This window comes from Staurois parvus, unplaced genomic scaffold, assembly GCF_062004578.1.
Source record: "Staurois parvus isolate SC_StPar_1 unplaced genomic scaffold, SC_StPar_1.0 ptg000448l, whole genome shotgun sequence".
NCBI lineage: Eukaryota > Metazoa > Chordata > Amphibia > Anura > Ranidae > Staurois > Staurois parvus.
This window is the reverse complement of record NW_028318244.1, coordinates 4,101,856-4,123,461: the sequence shown is the minus strand read 5'-3', so window position 1 is coordinate 4,123,461 and position 21,606 is coordinate 4,101,856. Positions and strand designations below refer to the sequence as shown.

The window sequence follows — 21,606 nt, the reverse complement described above, 5'->3', positions numbered from 1 at the left end:
GGGCCCCATGAGATGCCCCTGGTACCTTTTTCATAGGCTTGTTTTAGTTTGGGCAAGGACACAGGGGCCCCATGATCCCCTATTGCTGGGGGGCCCCATGAGTTGTCAATCCACCCCTGCAGGGGAGAGAACTGTATTGTTTACATAACAGTTCTCTCCCCCGGTGGTAATACTCGACGATCACCGGGTGTCGGTGAGTAATCACCGGTTGGGAGCCGGTGATTGACAGCCAAGGCCCTATCCGGAAATGCGAAATCACATATATATATATATATATATATATATATATATATATATATATATATATATATATATATATATATACACGTGATTTTGCACACCCCTGCCGCCCTGTAGCAGTATTTCATCTATAGGGCGGTGGTAAAGCGGTTAAAAAAAGACCTTATCAGGGCATTTTAAAAGTGAACAATGAGTGGAAAATCTTGATTTACTATAATCACACACTGTCAGTCTACGTTGTGCAGTAAGATACATTGGGATGGATTTACTAAAGGCACATACACTGCACATTGCAGGTGCCTTTGCACTTGTTTGTCCCAGAGCTTAGTAAATGTGGTAAAGCTTCACTTTGTAAAGAATACCCAATCTCATGCAGGGAAAAAAAACAGCATTTATGCTTGTACATAATTGGATGATGGAAATCAGCAGAGCTTTACCACAATTTCTAAGCTCTGGGGAAAATGAGTGCAACTGCACCCGGAAAGTGCACAATCTATTTGCCTTTAGTAAATCCAGACCATTGCATCTGTGTAGGTGTTTAGCTCTCTTTGCAAGCATTTCTTCCAGCAGTAAAGCGAAGTGCATTTGTCACATACATCTATACAACAGCCTGTGTTCTGGAAAAGAAAGTGAGATAATTACAGGAGCAGGGGAAGGGAGGGAGACATTTGAAAGGTTTTTGGCAATTGTAGAAAATCCTAGCTGACTGTAGGTAAAATGTTAAGTGTAACAATAAATTATAGAGAAATTATGTATATACAGTATGTCATATCATTATGTCAGTTTTTCTTATTACAAAACAAGTTTTTCTGTATCTATGTTTTTTAATATATAGTCAGCGGTAAGTAAATCCTACTTTTAAATGTCTGCGGTATAGTTTATGTGAGCACTTTTAGTAAGACCTTTGTTTAAATTCTCTGCAACCATGCAAACATTAATCTTCCTTTTTTTGAAAAAATAAATAAAATTTAATGTGTTTTTCAGGATCCGGATGTCAGGGATCAAGGGCCTCCAGGGTGTTGTGAGGAAAACTGTGAACGATGAACTTCAGGCCAACATCTGGGAGCCCCAACACATGGACAAGATCGTTCCATCACTTCTGTACAATCTGCAGCATGTGGAGGAGACAGAGAGGTGACCCTCATCTTGTAGAAGATTGGAAATTATGTTCTCGTGTTAAGCCAGTCTGTAGGGCAGTAAAATCTTTTAAAGCCAGACTCCTGACAGATATAAAAACAATTTACCTAGTTCTAGATACATTAAAAATTAAATGTTTTTACATACAGCTGGCAAAGAGAGAGTGAGTATGCCTTAAAGCTCATCTATACCCAGGGGCGGACTGACAACTGATGGGGCCCCCGGGCAATAGGGGATCATGGGGCCCCTGTGTCCTTGCCCAAACTCAAAAAAGCTTATGAAAAAGGTACCAGGGGCATCTCATGGGGCCCCCTACTGACATCGGGCCCTCGGGCAGTGCCCGGGTTTCCAAATGGTCAGTCCGCCCCTGTCTATACCCAAAACTTATTTTCTCTTTTATTCATTGAGAGACACAGCTGTTGATTAAAAATCGAGTGGGTTATAATGCCATCTACGGGTAGGCACTACAATCCAGTTGTATATGGTTGATCTTCTATCAACAGTTGTGCAAGTCAATAAATGAAAGAAAAAAGAGTTTTAAGGTAAGTACAAAAAGTCAATTTTAGAGGAGAGAAGAGTTTTAATGGTCCTTATTGGGGAGATTTTCCCTTGCTTCCTGCCTGGACCGGAAGTGATGAGAAATCTCTCCAATGTTGGCACAGATAAAAAAAATATCTATTTAGTAGAGCAGAGAAGGATTAGAGCTTCTGATAATGTAATAATTCATGTCTGTACCTTCCTGTCCCAGTGACAACCACTCACTCCCTTGTATAGGGGTCACAGGGACAGGAAGTGAGAGGAAACCTCCCTTTTGAAGTTACAGAGAAAAATGAAAAACCTGTATAAATATTTAACTCCTCTCTACTCTAAACTAATTGAAAAAAAATCTGGCTGATGTTCAGCTTTAATATTATAGTGAGACAGCGAGTTAGGGAAAGCAATACTGCAAGCCATTCAGGCTCTCATGCATTGCACCATGCTGTCTACCCAACATTGGAAGCTTTCTCACAGGAGCAGAGGTCAGAGTGATGTCCCCATCTGTGTGCTGCTTCTTTGTGACTGTCCAATCATAGGCTGGGAAGGGTCCCAGACTAGCCCGTGTTGTTAATCTGCTGTGCAGTCTGTAGAGAGGTCACAAGGAAGACCTGGCTTTGCTGTTTGGAAGGGGTATCTGGATCACAAATTACAATCGTTTGACCATTACGACAAAACACTTCCACTTATCTTAACTGTAAATAAAATCATTTGCCTTGAGGTAAGTTTTAACCTCATGACGCCCATGTAATGCATGTGTGCAGCAGAAAAAAGGGCCGGCTTTAACACCTGCAAACCACACATATGTGTTCATGGGTGGCAGAGGTTTCTCTGCTGAGGGCACACTCACTGCATGCTTCCAGTACAGTGATTGAGCTGTCATTGACATCTCAGTCTCCACTAATGATCTGAAACTGGGGAGACTGGCTGCTGATCATGTGACCACTGTGACAGCCAATCACATGATTGATTGGCTAGCCCTTTCCAACCCCAAGGTGTAAAGACTTTGTTAAAGGGACACAGAGGCTGGGCGGGAAGGAATCAAACATCAGCATTAGCATAAAGGGCACCATTTAGTGCCAATTGTATTTTTTATAATTAAATCCAAATCTTGGCTCTGTGTTCTCCCACTGCAAAGACCCATTTCCTTTTAAGGTGGTATTTTATGCTTTATTTTTTTTATTTACCTTTTTTTTATATCTTCATTCAAGTAATATACAGTATTTGTTTAGATATGGCTACCAGCCTTCTCCCTTGGTAAATGGTTGCTCAGGCATATAGCACTGCCTTGTTGGAGGAGGAAGGTGGAATGCCTCTTCTACCTGGATATCAGAATTTTTCGGATACTATTTGCTTTATGAGGTTGCCCATGAGCAGCCTGGGCTTACATGTTTTTCCTACACTGCAGACTTACCCTAATCGTGAGCTGTGTCCAATGTAAAGAACAGGTAAAAGCTGGCAGCCACTGATCAGAGAGTCAGAAAGGAGTACTGACAACCAATGGTGACATGTTGCAGTTTGTTGACCCTGTATTGAAGGCTCAGTGACCTTAGGTCACCTTAACTAGGATACCCATAATCACAATACAGAAATAGAAAGATAGCATAAAGAGCGACAAAACACAAATGAGTCCAAGGAAACCTTCATCATATAACTGGAAAAGAAAACAGCCCAAAAGGTGTTTTGGGAGTCTGATCATTCCAGTGTCTGTGCTTTCCATTGTTAGCACACTACTTTGTATGGCTTTGCAATGCCGAGCCATGCAAAGCAGTGTGCTGCAGCTGACAGGGGAGCAGGGGTGGACTGACCATTTGGAAACTCAGGCACTGCCCGAGGGCCTGGGGTCAGTAGGGGGCCCCATGAGATGCCCCTGGTACCTTTTTCATAGGCTTTTTGGAGTTTGGGCAAGGACACAGGGGTCCCATGATCCCCTATTGCTATGGGGCCCCATGAGTTGTCAGTCCGCCCCTGGATCATTCCCCCCTCATCAGGGCATGGATGTTGTATATATTCTTTTGGAGATCTTGTAAAGGATCCTTTAAGGTAAAGTACAATTTTGGATCTTGTATCACTCATGCATACTTCACATAAAGTTTGCTAATTGTGCTGTGTGAGTCTTTCCAAGAATATAGACAACATCTAAGCCCCGATAAAGGCTACAGAAATGCGGTGCATGGTTTTTTTTCAAACTATTTAAATAATAATTAATGTTTCCTTTGTGGTTTAGCAATCTTTATGGTATTTTCTTTTTCTGAAGCCATTTAAAACTCAGACAAGGATCAGTTGACCCCTAAACACTAAAATCGTTCTCACCCACTCATATTTTTCCTTGATCAGACACAACACAATACAAAGAATTTTCAAGCCATAAACTATGGATTAGATTTGGGTTGAATTGGAATGAAAAACAACATTTAACACCATTATATGTTCTGGAATGTTATTTTACTTACAGCATAAATAAAACTTACAAAAAATAAAGAGAAAACTTATCGTCTGTACCCATTTACACTGTCAGAGGTGAGACAGAGATGAATAAAATATTTTTCATAATTGTACATTAAGGAACATTGGAAAAGTAATTCGGGTACATTAGGCTGCAGCATAACCCATTGTACTTGAATTGCTTCTCACGTGTCTGTTACCGTACAACAAGAACTGGTTCCCACTAGCACAACAAGAAAGTCGCATCTACTTCCAGGCAATTTTGCTATATGACTTCCCAGGCCACATGGTGCGACTTTACTGATAAGCATTCCTAAGCAACTTTGATGGATCAGTGTTTTTTTTTTAACCCTCACCTCTCTTTCCTGGTCATCCTAACTGCCTAAAAATTTCCAAGTGTAAACGTGTGTCGCATATAGGGCAGCCCATTCACTTGAACGGGGTGCCCTACGTGCGATAAATGCTCCAAAGTAGCTCTAGAACAATTTCAGTGCGCACCTTGGCGCATTTGTAACGCATTTTGTCGCGTGTAAAAATGCGCATCTGCCAACCATGAATGGGGTGCTATCAACAATTAGGCTGCATTTACATCTGCATGTTTCCAATGTGCAGCTAGCCACACAGAAAACGTTTGCTATGCCGCACATTTCAGAAATGCACTGCAACTGCGCATTTCGCTTGCATCACCATAAAGCATGCTTTTTCTGTGTGGGTTGTGTGCGTTCAGAATCACGCAAATGTGAATGCTGCCTAACTGGCAACAAAAGCGTGATGCGCGTTTGCCGTGTGTTTCCTAAATGCGGGTTGCCACATGTTCTGAAACCCACAGATGTGAATGCAAGCTAATTGTTAATGACACCGCAATGGTTAGCAGACATGTGTTTTGCTGCCAAAATGCGCAATGCTCCATGACTGAAAAGGAGCTTTGGGGAGGTTGTCGCATGTAGGGTAGCTCATTGAAGTGAATGGGCTGCCCTATATGCGATGCGTGTTTACATGTATAAAACACACCAAAAAAAAGTGACCGGGAACATGTGTTTCTGCTACGCTGAGATGTAAATGGGATGTGCTAGGGAGGATGTTTTTAGGCAGCAAGGATGACCAGGGAGGAGAGGCAAGGGTTAAAAAAAAAACACTGCCTCAGAAGTCTCAGCAAAGTGGCTGCAATTAAAGACAAATGTACGACTTGCTGGAGATTTTACATTGAAGTCTATGGGAGTTGTGCTGTATAAGAATCGTTGAAAAGTAGTGCAGAAAGTTTTTTTTGTCACAGCGACTCAAGTCACGACAATTAAGATGCCACCCATTGAAATCTGTGTTTTCACTTCACTTGCAATTTTACATGTCACCAAAATGTCGCAAATCGCTGGAAAATCATTGTAGTGTCATCCAGGGCTTATGAAAATATTATTTTTAACTCACCAAAAAATTTGGGAGTACATCAAGGGACGTGAGAGAAGTAATTTGGGGACATTGGCTGATACTGCTGCCTAATGTGCCTTAAATGCGTCTCCTGTGTCCCTTAATTCAAGAAAAAGATTTTATGGCAAGCTAAAATCTTATTTTCTGTCTCATGCATTGAGGGACACAGGGATCCAGCCGGTTTGTGCTGGTGTTCAATCCTCCTGTAAGCAGCAGTATAACCCATCAGTCTCTGAACTCCTGTGTCCCCCCAGTAGACTCCAAGAAAATGATTATACAGTAAATACAAAAATTCCATTTTCTTTCTCATCCATTGAGGCACACAGGATCTTCCAAGTTGTTGGGTATTTCTGATGCCTACAGGAGGGTTGGACACTTGCAAAAATGACTGTGAATTCCCCGTGTCCCTCACTGGACTCCAACAAGTGGATTTTATGCTGGTCACAAAAATCCCATTTCACTAGAATTCCTCCAATCACAAAGCAACAGCCATCCTGTCATAAATGAGTATAACAGAATGTGAACATTTACTTCTAGGTGTAGTGTTACTAGTCATCTGGCCCTCATTCAGGCTCACTCACTCCCTATTATTATTGTTAGAAAGCCAATAAACAGTTCATTGTTCTTCAGAATCACAGGGCAATTTTTGGTTTGTCTAGGTTGCCATCTAGTGGTCGTTGTGAGACTGTGTGTGATACGTGTTTTATATTTGCAGCCGCTCTCCATCGCCACTGCAGAGCACAGACAAGGAGAAGGAGAATCCAGCGGAGCTGGCAGAGAGATGTCTGAGGGAACTGCTGGGTAGAGCGGCCTATGGTAACATCAAGAACGCCATTAAGCCAGTTCTCATGTAAGCACCATGCCAGACCTCTGCGGGCTCATGAAGACATTCTGTTTGTGGAAAACATTATAGCAGTAGATCTCTGTATTCAAACATTTTAAGGATTTTGTTTCTGGAACAGGGAGGGCTGATAGATGTATATTTCCTTATGGGGATGAAGCAAATTATTGCAGCTCTGCGTTCATTAAGACATTGTTAAATGCAAACAGTGCAAATTCCTATATTTGACTGGTGTCACCCTCTTACAGTCCCTGGACAGCACAGCCCAGACTGGGAAAGGGAGAAGCAGCACGAGAGGCCAAACAGTTGTACTGCAGTGCTTGTGCTCTGACAAGGAGTATGCTATTAGTAGGAGAGCGCCTGCTGACAGAGAGATGAGCTCACTTATGAGCTACAGGAGATGGGAAGGAAGGGGGGGGGGGTATTGCTTCAATGGCACTACAGTTTCAAAGCATGCAAACATTTCTAATAAGCTCTAATATGCTTGGAGATTGGGGGGGATTTACTAAAACGGGTGCACACAGAATCTGGTGCAGCTATGCAAAGCGACCGACCAGATTCCAGGTTATCAAAGATTAATTGAACAAGCTGACGTTAGAAGCTGATTGGTTACTATACACAGCTGTACCAGATTCTGGGTGCACCAGTTTTAGTAAATCTCCCCCAGTATGTGTTTCTGACTTAGCCACACTGGTGAAAGGAGGAGAGGTCAGTCAACTGTGCTGACATGTGGCATGCTGATAGGTGTAGAGAGCAGAGTGACAGAAAGATCTGTAAGGCTTATTTAAAACAGAATTCCAGTCTAACTGTGCTTTACAATGTTTCCCCTCCCTCTCATATCTATCCTGTCAAACCTGTGTAAAAAAGATGCGTGCACTTACCTATTTGTAGTCCAGTCCAGGCATGTGATCCTGTAGCACCAGCGGCTGCATGGGAGAGGAGACAGTGCAGACATGTGTGACATCATGGCTCCCAGAATTCCCAGCTGTTGTCAAGTGCTCCTTCCTCTCCTCTGCAGCTGCCGCTCACTGAAACAGGGGATCATGTGACTGGACTGGAGCAGACTGTTAAAAATAGGTAAGTATGCACATCTCTTTTACACAGGTTAGGCAGGATTGGTAGAGGAAGGGAGCATTTCTAACCTCTTCACGACGGCTGCACACAAATGTGCGGCATCCCGGTATCTGGGCCTAGACGCCGAGCGGCCGCACATTTGCGTGCAATTAACAAAAAACATATGTGCTGGGAGCGCGCACCCTGCGAGCTCCCAGCACACATGTCCGGTACTCGCGGAAAGGTCCTGGTCTGCTCTTTCGATTGGGACCTTTCCCGATCATGTGACCGCCGTGACGACGCATCATGGCGGTCACATGATCCCTAAACCCCGCCTGTCCCGTCTCCCGGCTTCTGAAACTCTTAAAGGGCTGGGAGGCGCCAGGGTTAAGCATAGTTTTAGATGATGAAATTTTCGTTCCTGCAACCACAGTTGCAGGAAAGAAAATCGCTCGATTCCCCCATCAACACAGTCAGTGTTGATGGGGAAATCCCTCCCATGAAGCTATTGTGTTCTCCCAGCTGGAGGGGGGGGGGGGGCGCAGAGGGGGCTGTCCCTGCCGGGGGAACACCGATTATTGTAGCGGGTGGCTATAGCCGCTGGCAATAATCGCATGAAGGATCCAGGCTAGTTTGACCCAAGTCATACAACAATCGATTTCTTTACAATCAGCCTACCCATAGATGGTTCAAATCTCAGCTGGTCCCTGCTGAACCAGCTGGGATTCGAGCCATCTCTGGCCTACTTTAGGCTTACATTTTAACTACAGCATAAAAAAAATCAGATCTCCTGTCTGCCAGACAGGGCTGCTCTGTGTCTATCTCAGAATTGCAAGGACAGAAATACAAATCCTTTGGCAGGTAAAACCACCCTCATATATATATTTCATCTGTGTATTTAGTGTATATTTTCATAGGCATCAAAAATGCCATGTACAGTGTATACTTATGTACGAGGCTAAGGGAGCGTAATTTTGGACTGTATTTTACACTGTATACATGTAAACGTTTGTTCTGCGTTTACATATCTACAGCATAAATGGACCCTAGCCGCCACCATTGCTCAGGGCAGACATGAAATATCAACAATGTATAGCTGGCGCCGCTACCACCACTTACTGCACTATATTGATGCTTACATGTTGGTCCTGAATGAGTCATTCATGCAGCAGCGGCAAATGTGCATAATGACTTCGACCTTCAGTCATTAAGATTTGTCCAAGCTCATTCTGCGTGTGTGCTGCGACCACGTGCCCAGCTCATTTAGGGTGGACATCCACAAAACAACTTATCCACCCTTGATTATATCCCGCCTTGATTACTGCAACTCCTTCCTCTCTGGCCTACCATTACACAGGCTGTCGCCCCTTCAGTCTATTATGAATACTACTGCTAGACTTATACACTTTACCAGCCAATCAGCGACTGATGCCCCTCTCTGCCAATCCCTCCACTGGCTTCCACTAACCCAACGTATAAAATTCAAAATACTAACCACAGCTTACAAAGCCATCCACAACACTGCCACTAGCTACATCACCAACCTCATCCACAGATATCGCCCACTCCGCTCCTCCCATGATATCCTCCTCTCTAACTCCCTCATCACCTTCTCCCACGCTCACCTCCAGGACTACTCCAGAGCCTCTCCCAGCCTCTGGAACTTCCTACCCCAGTATGTCCGGTCAGCTCCCACCCTGTCTGCCTTTAGGCGATCTTTGAAAACTCACCTATTCAGGGAAGCCTACCCCACCTCCACCTAAGAACTGTACTTGAGTCACCTCCATCAGATCATCCCCCGCAGCTATCACCTTTTGTATCACCTCCCCCTTCCTTTACATTGTAAGCTCCATGAGCCGGGCCCTCCTATTCCTTCTGTACTGAAATGTATTGTAATTGTACTGTCTCTCTTTATATTATAAAGCGCTGAGCAAACTGTTGGCACTATATAAATCCTGTATAATAATGATTAATAAACCTCAGTACTGTGAAACTAGTGGTGGCTGGGTCGCTGGCTACACATTGTTGATATTTCATGTCAGCCCAGTTAATAGGATCCATTTATGCTCTACATATGGAAATGTAGCTGCATGCGTACAGCATATGGACCACTTTTTAGGTAAATAGCAGCAAAGCTACCCAAGATTCTCTGTAGCATTGACATCGATGTGTCCTGTTTTGCAGGCACCTTGATAACCATTCCTTGTGGGAGCCTAAAGTCTTCGCTGTGCGATGCTTCAAGATAATCATGTACTCCATACAGGTAGGTCAAACTGAGCTCAACCAGTGTAATAACTATTTGACTTTACATTTAAAGCCCAACATAAACCAGCTAAATACATTTCAGGTACATCAAAAAAAAAGGTGTACAAAGTCTTACAGTTGTTTTCCTTAGAAAGCAGCTACAGCCTGAGTAGAAAATCTTTCCCCTGCCAGCATGCTGCAGAGAGGGACACTTAGGGGTTGATTTACTAAAAGCGAATAGACTGTGCACTTTGCAAAGTGCAGTTGTGCTCTGCAAGAGCACTTGATCCAGAGCTTAGTAAATGTGCAGAAGCTCTGCTGACTTCCATCATCCAATTATGTGCAAGCAAAAGTGCTTTTGTTTTTCAATTTTCCTTGCATGTGATTGGGTATTCCTTGCAAAGTGAATCATTATCTCTTATTACAAAGCTCTGGAGCAATTTCACTTGCAGAGTGTAACTGCACATTGTATGGTGCACAGTCTATTTGCCTTTAGTAAATCAACTCCTTTCTCTTTGTGTGGAAGCAGTGGTCTCTCTGCAGATGTCTGACGCACCCCCTGAATTTGAGCTAGAGCTCTCCAATCAGCAAGAAGCATGAGCTAGTTAGAAGGGGACTGAGAGTATAAACTGACTCAGCAGGGTGTATATTGGACCTCTGCAGAAGGACCAGTGTATTTTTTATGATCTCCCAGATGCTGTGCAGGCCCATTGCAGGATCTGGCATTCTCTATGATCTCTTAGCTTCACCTCTGCTTTCTGCACAGGTCATAGCTCAGAGTGCATAGACTTTCCACACCTCCTTGTTAGTATTTCATTTTATATTTGTATAAGGGGCAGAGCCCAGTCCAGCATCTTCCAGCCAATGAAATGACTACCCCACAGTATATCATGAGCACCATATTTATTTCATGTGTATTTGACCTATTCTGCAGCCCCAGCACTCACATCTGGTGATCCAGCAGCTGCTCAGCCACTTGGATGCAAACAGCAAGAGTGCCGCCACCATACGGGCTGGGATTGTGGAGGTCCTGTCTGAGGCCGCGGTCATAGCTGCCACAGGTCCTGTTGGTATGTATGGAAGTTTGAACAGCATTCCTGATGGCAGGTTGCACTTGGGATTCCATCCAAAGGTTTTTTGCTGCTGGTTAGATCTGTATGGGGAATTTCTGTCACTTCCTGCCCCAGGGTCCACTGACATGAAATGGGATGTAAGGGGCCACCATTTACAGGGCATACTTTGCCCATATCAGTAATATACTGTACATATTCCTTATGCACCCCCCTTCCTCACACTGATTCCTAGCCCCATCCACCTGCTCCCTAGACTCTATCTGATTGGCTCCTTCCCCTATGTCCCTGTACCTCACTTCCTAATCCCTATATTCCCCAACTCCCCAGCCTTATTTCGACCTATCCACCTATTTATTACTCTTCTCTCTCCCCCGCTCTCTTTCCCTGCTTCCCCCCTTCCCAGCCTTATCCTTCCCATGAACCCTTCCTCCCCTGACTAACCCATGCCCCCATCCTCTTATCCCTCCTACACCCCCCCCCCCCCCCCAGTTATACCCAGTGGTGTATTCTGGTTTTGTGCTGCCCTAGGCAACACAAAAATTGGTGCCTTCCCCCCCCCCCACAGAACTGACCAAGAACACCCCTGCCCTCCACCCGAGCCTTCCACTACCACTGCCCCCCATACGCTAGCCACCATCCCCCATGATGAGCGAGAGAGAGACACTCACCTTCACAGCTCCGGACATCCCCAGGAATGAGAGTCGGGCTGTGCATACACCGTTATGAAACCCTTAGCATCTCTCAGAACCCACCAGGTCCCCATGCTGCATGTGTCCCTTCTTCCATCCCATCTTCCAAGGGGCAGTGCTGCCCCCCCTGAAAAATGCCGCCCTAGGCAAATGCCTTGTGGTAAATACACCCCTGGTTATACCCCTATACCCGGGCACTATGCGACCGTTCAGACATAATACCCTCACAAGTGAATCCAGGATAATCTCAAAATGAGAAACTGTAACAAAAAATCAGGTTCAGTGTACTCTTTTTATTGTCATAAGATCGTATTGTGGACAAATAGATATAACATTAGTGATACACTTTACTGTTTTGATCTTTGCTGTATTGTCATCAAAAACCAAATTTCCATTTCTGTGTTCCCAGAATATATAAAAAGAAAAAGGTAGTAAGGGGTATTCTTCTCAGTAAGGTCACAGACATCAATAAAACTGATGTCTGTTTTGATGCATGCGTCCCTGTTTGCTAGGTTTACCATGACTTCCTGCCCCAATAATCACTTTCATGAGGACAAGACTGAGGGAAACAGACAACAATATACATCTGATAGGACTTCTATTCTAAGCATTTAAAGTAAAATTCCACTTTAGTTTAGAAAAATCAATCCACTCCAGGTCCACGGTAAGATTCTTACAAAAACTAGCTTCTGACTTTTAAATCCAGCCACTTACCTGTCCCTCGGTCCAGCGGTGTCTTCACCACCGCTGGTTTCACTGGCCGTCTTCTCTCCCTGGCACCGGCATCTTCAGTGTGGGCAACCGGCTGTGACAGCTTGCGGTTTCACATCTGGGTGTCCACTGCGCATGCACAAGAAGCGCTGCGCTTTGTGAGTGGCCCCGTAGTTTTCTGGGACCCGTCACGTGTCCCAGAAGACTACGGGGAGGGAAGGTGGGGAGGACAACTTCCTCTTCCGATCGCCTAAGCCAGGGGTGGGCAACTGTGGCCCTCCAGCTGTTGGTGAACTACAAGTCCCATCATGCCTCTGCCTTTGGGAGTCATGCTTGTAACTGTCAGTTTGCAATGCCTCATGGGACTTGTAGTTCTACAACAGCTGGAGGGCCACAGTTGCCCACCCCTGGCCTAGGCGATCGCAGCGGAAGTGGGAGCAGGTACCTGTCAAATTCGGGTACCCTCTCCCCAAAAGGTGCCAATCCTTAATGGGGAGAGGGAACAAAGGCTTAAAGCGGAACTTCCCCTTTTGTGTGGAGCTCTGCTTTAAGGATTGTCAGTCACTGTTGCAGCGGAATCCACCCACATGGACTATATCTTTCCAAACTTCCCCGTACACCCCCTTGTTTCAAGTCATTTCATACAGCGGAAGATCCAAGTTAACCAATTTTTTCCATGCCATCAAGTTAATAGTATCAGTACGTATCCAATGCAACGCTATCAGCTTTCTCAGAAAATGTTTGGTAGCAATGTTCATAGTATCATCTTCAAGTACCCCTAAAAGGCATATCATAGGACTACACACATTAGTTAAATCAAATGTATCAGATATGAATGCAGTGACTTCAGACCACAAGGGCCTAACTTTAGAGCATTCCCATACCATGTTTAAAAATGATCCTGTACTAGCCTGACAGTTATGACAGGTGGCTGTATCACATCTCCCCATACGAAAGAGACGTTGAGGCGTATAGTACATTTGATGTAGATAAAGCAATTGTGTCATTTTGTCCCTAGAGGAAATAAGCTTACATACAGTCAGGTCCATAAATATTAAGACATCGACACAATTCTAACATTGTTGGCTCTATACACCACCACAATGGATTTGAAATGAAACGAACAAGATGTGCTTTAACTGCAGACTGTCAGCTTTAATTTGAGGGTATTTACATCCAAATCAGGTGAACGGTGTAGGAATGCCTTTCTGCATCAACTCTCAAAGCTCTAGAGAAATCCCCCACTACTTTCATATAGGCACCTCTAAGAGTTGCTTTAAAAGCATCCCACTGCTTAGACACATCAGCTTCAGTATAGTTGTCCATTAATGATTTATTGCCTCCAGACAACCTAGTTTCACATATTTCTCCTGCAACAACCCAGCATTCATACACCAATGTTTAAGTCCTGAACGAACCCCCAGCTGTAAATTGATTTCCATGGGAGAGTGATCTGAGATTGCCTTCGGTAGATACTTAACATGTCGAAACAATGGAAGGCTATCTACCTTAGTAAGATACATGTCAATTCGAGAAAGTTTACGGTGACTTTCTGAGTGGTTGAGTAGTCCCGTATCCCCAGGTTCCCATGTCTACAAACATCCACTAACGCATAGGTCTCCAGCCATGTTGCCAAGTCAGGATGAGATCCAGATACACATCCCTGGCGATCCAGAGCAGCATTAGAGACCACACTGAAATCTCCCAGGAGCAATATAGCTTCCTCTGCCACAGAGATCACCACCGAAAAAATATCCTCTAGCACTGTAAAGGAGAATGGTGGGGGAATGTATAGACACACAATAGTAAAACACTGAGTAAAAATCTTACAGACCAAAATAACAAATCTTTTCCTTGGGTCAGTCTTAATTCGTAGGACATGTATATTCCAGGATCTAGCAATTAAAATGGCAACCTCTCTGGAATAGGTGGAGTAATCCGCATGATAAACTTGAATAATATAGGAACTCCGGGGCCATGACCCTGGAGCCCTGTAAATGTGTCTCTTGAAACAGTATAATATGAGGTTTATATTTTTTTACATAATCAAAAATCAAAGATCGTTTAATCTTGGAGTTTAAGCCTCGGACATTACAAGACAGTAATTTTAAAAGGAACACTTTTTAATCAGAGTATTGCATCAAGTCAATGAAACTCCTGGGATATTGATCTTGTCAGTTAGGTAGCAGAGGAGGTTGTTCATCAGTTTCAGCTGTTTTGATGTTTATGAAATTAACAACAGGTGCACTAGATGGGCAACAATGAGACGACCCCCAAAACAGGAATGGTTTTACAGGTGGAGGCCACTGACATTTTTTTCCCTACTCATTTTTTTTTTATTGTTTTTCATTAGTTTTGCATTTGGCTAGGATCAGTGTCACTACTGGTAGCATGAGACGATACCCGGACCCTACAGAGGTTGCACAGGCAGTCCAACTCCACCAGAATGGCACATCAATACGTGCCATTGCCACAAGGTTTGCTGTGTCTTCCAGCACAGTCTCAAGAGCATGGAGGAGGTTCCAGGAGACAGGAAGTTACACTAGGAGAGCTGGATAGGGCTTTAGAAGGTCCTTAACCCATCAGCAGGACCGGTATCTGCTCCTTTGTGCAAGGAGGAACAGGATGAGCACTGCCAGAGTCCTACAAAATGATCTCCAGCAGACCACTGCTGTGAATGTCTCTGACCAAACAATCAGAAACAGACTTCATGAGGGTGGAATGAGGGAAATTTCAGCAATATGGACTAGCCTGCTGCATCATTTTTTCACTTTGATTTTCGGGGTGTCTTTGAATTCAGTCCTCTGTAGGTTGATAATTTTAATTTCCATCAAACGATGGGCCATCCTTATGTTCCTAACACATTACCCCGTCCATATCAGTATAGAGATCCAGCGTAATATTTTTCCCCATTGAGATCTGATGTGTTTTCAAAGTGTTCCTTTAATTTTTTCTGAGCAGTGTATATTTGCCAGGTTTCAGAGAGTAACAGCTGAGGTTCCAGGGGCAGCTCATTGTTCTGTAACCGGTCAAATATATAATCAGTGTGGGAATCATTCCCATAATTATCATGCAGCAACAGCCCAAAATGCGTTGGTTTGATGTACTTGTCGCTATTCTCAATAAACTCCTCAATCTACCATCAAACTTGCATTCTTTTAGACATTGGGTGCTCCTTCTTTCCTATCATTCCAAGTCTACGTGTGGAAATTCCAACCATCAATGTGAAAACTCTGTACATTAATCATATAAATATATAAATGTATTTATTTTATTATTTATTTCAGGTACTTATATAGTGCCGTCAATTTACGCAGTGCTTTACATATATATATTGTACATTAACATCAGTCCCTAACCCTCAAGGGGTGTACAATCCAAGGTCCCTAGCTTACATTCTTACATACACATACTAGGGACAATTTAGACAGGAACCAATTCACCTACCAGCATGTCTTTGGAGTGTGGGAGAAAACTGGAGTACCCGGAGGAAACCTACGCAGGCACAGGGAGAACATGCAAACTCTAGGCAGGAGGTGCCGTGGCTGGGATTCGAACCAACGACCCTAGTACTGCCAGGCAGAAGTGCTAACCATTTAGCCACTGTGCTGCCCATAATAAATAAAGTGACTTGTGACAAGGTGCCAAATAAATCATACAAAATAAAGTGACTCAGTGATAACGTGAAGTCCGTCACTGTATAGTGACCAATGGTGCTATTAAAGTGTTGACATATTGTCCAAATATAAGTGTATGGTAGATCAAATAATCTTCAATAATAGGTGTTCCATCCAGTATTGTGGTGATGTGACCGATAATATAAAGACTGTGCACTCACCAGTTGCGCAATCAATTAGCTCATTTAGAGACAGTACTCTCAGTGGATGAACTGGAGGCCCCTTTATGGATGTATATGGTCTGGTCAGGTATTCCCCTCACTGCTCACTCCGCTGTCAATATGGCTCTATCCCTCCTTTCATGTAGCTCTGCGGGTTGTTAAAAGCTCACAGGGAGCCCAGAAAAGAGGAGGCCAATAGCGTGATACCGTTTGATAAGGTGTATGTTTATTCCAACATAGATAGCAGATAAATAGGGAACAGAACAAAATCACTGACCATGAGCAGAATGCAAAGATGGCAGCCGGGGCCCACGTGGTGCCTGCGGCGTGATGTCACGACGCTTTAGCTCCTCCCTGACGCTTTTCGTGCTATTGCACATAATCATAGGGGGTGTGCTTCAGCATCAGACGTCTAGCAGCGTGTTTATATAACGAAAATGGCGCATGCCTCAAAAAAGGTTCTAACCCTTCTCCATGCTGTCTAAAACTGAACAAAAAGTTTGGTTGGAGTTGATCTTTGTCTTGAAGTCAGGATATATTTGTGCAGAATTTATGTTTAATTTTTTATGACCCAATACAAATTCATCGTTATGCCCTTCTTTATATTATAGGGATTCTTATCTACTATTTGTTTACGTTTCCAGAGAGTTTTTCTTTTTTCAGTAAGGCTGTGTCACCACCTTCTGGCACGGATGGGTATTGCATTGGTATGACAACTGGTTTGGACTTGTATAATTATTCTTACATTATTTATGTGTTTTTCAGGGCCTACAGTCCTGGAAGTGTTCAACACTCTTCTGAGGCAGCTGCGACTGAGCATCGACTATGAACTTACGGGCAGCTATGACTCTGCCATCAACATAGGTACCAAGATTATCAAAGAGCATGAAGAAAGAATGTTCCAGGAAGCTGTCATCAAGACTATTGGTATGGGAGAATATTTCCTAGATGCTTCTACATCAACAAGATGCAATAGCTTGTAGTAAGGTGCCATAAACATGAAAACACCCATTTGGGATCAGTGTGTGGTGGAGTTCCTTGTACAGAGTCAAAGGATTTTGTATTTGTGATCCAATTTTTTTTTCGTATTGATGGTTAGAAAAAATATAGGCAACTAATTTGAGGAGATCAGGGCACCTTCTAATACATCCTTCTACCGGGCTCTGGGGAATGTAGAAAGGTGGGCACTGGAGCTGACGCTAGGGTGGATGAGGGCGCTCTAGCATGGCTTGGTTCCCCTTGGTGGCAAAGGGCCGTTTAACCACTTGGCACCACCTATATGTTGTAGATCGCCCAGCTACTCTTCATACATTAGTCATTTTTGGGAGGCACAGTTGTGCTATATGGCAATTGTGGGGGAGCATGGATGCCAAGCCATTGCAGTTTGTAGTCACCTCCTCTCATTTATTGTGGCCCTTGATTGAAGAGCTCCACATTCAGTCAGCAGGCTGAACTGATTTCCTGAACTTCTCTAAACATTTGTCATCTCTTCTCTGGGAACGTTGAGGACAGTTCTTAACTTGACTGCTATCTGTAGCATGTTCTGCTTTTGCAAAAAAAAAGTAGTAAATGCGGCAACATTGATCTCATGACCAAAGGTCTTCCAGATCTTGCTTTAACTTCCACTGTTCCTGATGACTGCCATTTCTTAATTACATTCCGAACAGAGGATATTGACATCTGAAAATGCTTTGCTATCTTCTTATAGCCTTCTCCAGCTTTGTGAGCGTCCGCTATTTTCAGTTTCAGTTTTCTAGACAACTGCTTAGAAGAACCCATGGTGCTGATTGTTGGGGCAAGGTCAGATGAGTCTGAGCATTTAAAACCTTTGAGATTGACATAACCTGGTCTGCCCAGACGATGATTGAGAACAATCCATGACACTGGCAGGTCTCAGCTTTGCAAAGGGGCAGTGCATGCTATAAATTCTGCAGGGTGCCCAAACTTTTGCAGACGCCATTTTTTTTTTTTCTGTTATTTTGAAAGTGTAAATGATGGAAATAAAATCTAACTTTTGTTGACATATTATAAGAATGTCTAATCTGTAATTTGATGCCTTTTGGAGATTTTTCCATCTTTCCTTGGCTTTTTTATGCACATTAATACAAATTTTTAGCTGGGGTGCCCAAACTTTCCATCCCCACTGTATGTGACCAGGTTTCATGTCACAACCTAAATATGGGTGTAATACGAAACATAGTCTAAAAGGTGGAGTTTGTCTTTAACAAAGCCTTTAGCAACTAAATACCTATTGATTCCTGTTGAATACATGTTTTAATCTATAGCTTGCACTACCTTTAGATCTACCTTTAACCACTTCAAGTCCGGACACTTTTACCCCCGTCCTGTCCAGGCCAATTTTCAGCTTTCAGTGCTATCACACTTTGAATGACAATTGCAACACTACACCCATATGAATTTTTTAGCATTTTGTTGGGACACATAAAGCTTTATTTTGGTGGTATTTATTCACCACTGGGATTTTTTTTTTTTTTGTTATAAAGGAAAAAGTCCAAAAATTTTGAAAAAAAGTGTTTTTATCATAAAATTTTACAAATAAATAGTATTTCATCGTAAATCTTGGCCAAAATGTATTCTGTTATCTTTTTAGTAAAAAAAAAAATAACCCAAATTAGTTTATAACCAAAAATTATAATTTTTAAACATTTTTTTTACATTTTTATTTTATTTTTTTATATTATTATTTATGGGGTTTTTGTTTTGTTTTTTTTACATACTGTCACCCTAGCAGTACAGTGTCACCATGGTGACACTGTACTACTTGTGGGGGGTGATGAAGATTTTTTTTTTTTTTTTTTACACACTTATTGCTTTTACACCCATAAAAGCTGTAAAATCAATAATTTCTCCTTCCCTCTTGCTTCATTCTTGCATTCTTGAGAACTACTGTTGTGAATAGCCTTGTATTATGTGACCTCTGTGATCATTCACAGATTTCACACGTAGTATTATTATTATTATTATACAGGACTTATATAGCGCCGACAGTTTGCTCAGCGCTTTACATTATGGAATGTAAACATTATGACATCTCTAGTGACATCTTGCTTACTACTCTGCATGTGATCATTGATTGGCCAATCAGTGATCACATGATCGGGACCTCGCACAGAGGTCCCGTACGACAATCGGTGTTCCACTGTGTCCGAAGGACACAGAGGGCATCGGATCGCGGTGCTACGCGCTCCCAGGGAGCGCGCACAAGCAGGGTGCGGGGAGGCCATTTATAAACGGCCACCCAACCCTGCACTGCCACCGTCCGGCCGTTTATATACAACGGCCGGACGGGAGTTGGTTAATACTCCTGCAAGGTTGTAGGCTGTTGGGTGCATAAATGTAAACAATTTGATTATTAGTGACTATGGAGGTCCAGCAGAGGGCAGCACAGTACAAGTGTACATTGCAGGGAATTCTATAGACAAAACTAATTACTTTATGGGTTCTTTAATTGTGGGAAAATAAGAAGGTTCTGCAGCATGTAAAATAATCTCAGATGCTGAGGTAAAAGTTCCATCCTTGTAAATTTAGGGTTAAAGTGTAACTAAACGTTTGAGGCTCTTGGGAACTTTTGTCATAAGTATATACAGCATATTTGCACATTAGGGCGCTTGTTCCTTGCAAAGTGCTGTTCTCCAGAGGTGATATGTCAGTGCTCCCCCTCACCGCTCCATTGCCTGTGTTCCTTCAGCACTTAACTGTAGGATTCTGGGACTGTACACTGAGCTGCACATGCATTGTTCTTTTTGTACATTTTGCAAAAAAAGCTAGCAGGCAGGGGGAGAGATTTTATAGCAGAAGAGACATACAGGGGGAGATTTACTCAGAATCTGGTGCAGCTGTGCATGGTAGCCAATCAGCTCCTAACTTCAGCTTGTTCAGTTAGGCTTTAACAATAAAACCTGGAAGCTGATTTGTTTCTATGCAGACCTGCACCAGATTTTGCACCTCCAGTTTAAGTAAATAACCCCCGCAGAGTCTATTCTACCATAATAATCTGCATAGTAGCAAATTAAAATGGAACTCCAAGAACATTTTTCTTTCATTTGTTTCATACCTACCCTGCACTTCTGTGTTAAAAAAAAATCCCAGTTTCTACCTACCCTCTCCACCCTGCCCAACTTCTTCCTCGGTCCAGTGCTGGCAGTCTTCTTCTCGGCAGAACAAACTCAACAATGTAATTCTGCCCATTTCCTGTTGTTTGCACTCTCCCCTGGAGGGTGGCTCATCACGCAGGCTGGGCTCACAGTACTCTAAGACGCAGACACCAATATGTGAATGCAGCTGTGTCCTGAAAGAATTTCCACCCCCTGCTGCCTATGAAGGAAGAAGGGGTGACGTCATCAGACTTGCAGGCAAACTGCAGGAAAAGGGTATGTATAGTCTTTTTTTTGTTTTTGTTTGTTTTTTTTAACCGCTTTCCCACCGCCCTATAGCAGACATACTGGTACAGGGTGGCAGGGCCACGCAAAATTACATATATACACATGATTTTGCATTTCAAGTAGGGGGCATGCGTGGCGTACCCACGCTGCCATTGGCGGCTTTAGCTGTCGATCGCCGGGTCCTGGCCGGTGATTCCCCACCAGCACCCGGCGATCACCAAGAATCACTGACAGGGGAGAGACCTGTATGTAAACAATACGGATCTCTCCCCTGTCAGCTCCTGCACATTGCTTTGTATTGCTCGGCATAGCCGAGCAATATGAAGCAATGTGCTGACACAGTGAAACACAGTAAAACAGCACACAGTTAACCCTTTGATCGTCCCAGATGTTAACCGCTTCCTGCCCAGTGTCATTAGTACAGTGTCAGTGCTTTTCATTAGAACTGATCACTGTATTAGAGTCACTGGAGATGTCAGTGACAGTTAGTCAGTTCCCCCCCAGTGTCAGAATGCCCACCGCAGTCCCGCAATAAATTGCTGATCGCCGCCATTACTAGTATAAAAAAAAAATCCCAATATACAGCCATGTCCATAAATATTGGGACATGGACACAATTCTAACATTTTTGGCTCTATACACCACCACAATGGATTTGAAATGAAACGAACAAGATGTGCTTTAACTGCAGACTGTCAGCTTTAATTTGAGGGTATTTACATCCACATCAGGTGAACGGTGTAGGAATTACAACAGTTTGCATATGTGCCTCCCACTTGTTAAGGGACCAAAAGTAATGGGACAGAATAATAATCATAAATCAAACTTTCACTTTTTAATACTTGGTTGCAAATCCTTTGCAGTCAATTACAGCCTGAAGTCTGGAACGCATAGACATCACCAGACGCTGGGTTTCATCCCTGGTGATGCTCTGCCAGGCCTCTACTGCAACTGTCTTCAGTTCCTGCTTGTTCTT

At 43.3% G+C, this 21,606-nt stretch overlaps 1 protein-coding gene across 2 annotated transcripts in view; it reads left to right on the top strand.

Annotated features, from left to right (window-relative positions):
• Positions 1-21,606, top strand: part of LOC149453567 (protein EFR3 homolog B) — a 374,541-nt gene that overhangs the window by 288,165 nt on the left and 64,770 nt on the right. For both annotated transcript variants that reach the window (XM_089688184.1, XM_089688185.1), the window contains exons 6-10: positions 1,225-1,374; positions 6,494-6,628; positions 9,857-9,935; positions 10,851-10,986; positions 16,993-17,154. In XM_089688184.1, the coding sequence (XP_089544310.1) occupies positions 1,225-1,374; positions 6,494-6,628; positions 9,857-9,935; positions 10,851-10,986; positions 16,993-17,154 (662 nt within the window). The remainder of the gene's footprint in view (positions 1-1,224; positions 1,375-6,493; positions 6,629-9,856; positions 9,936-10,850; positions 10,987-16,992; positions 17,155-21,606) is intronic.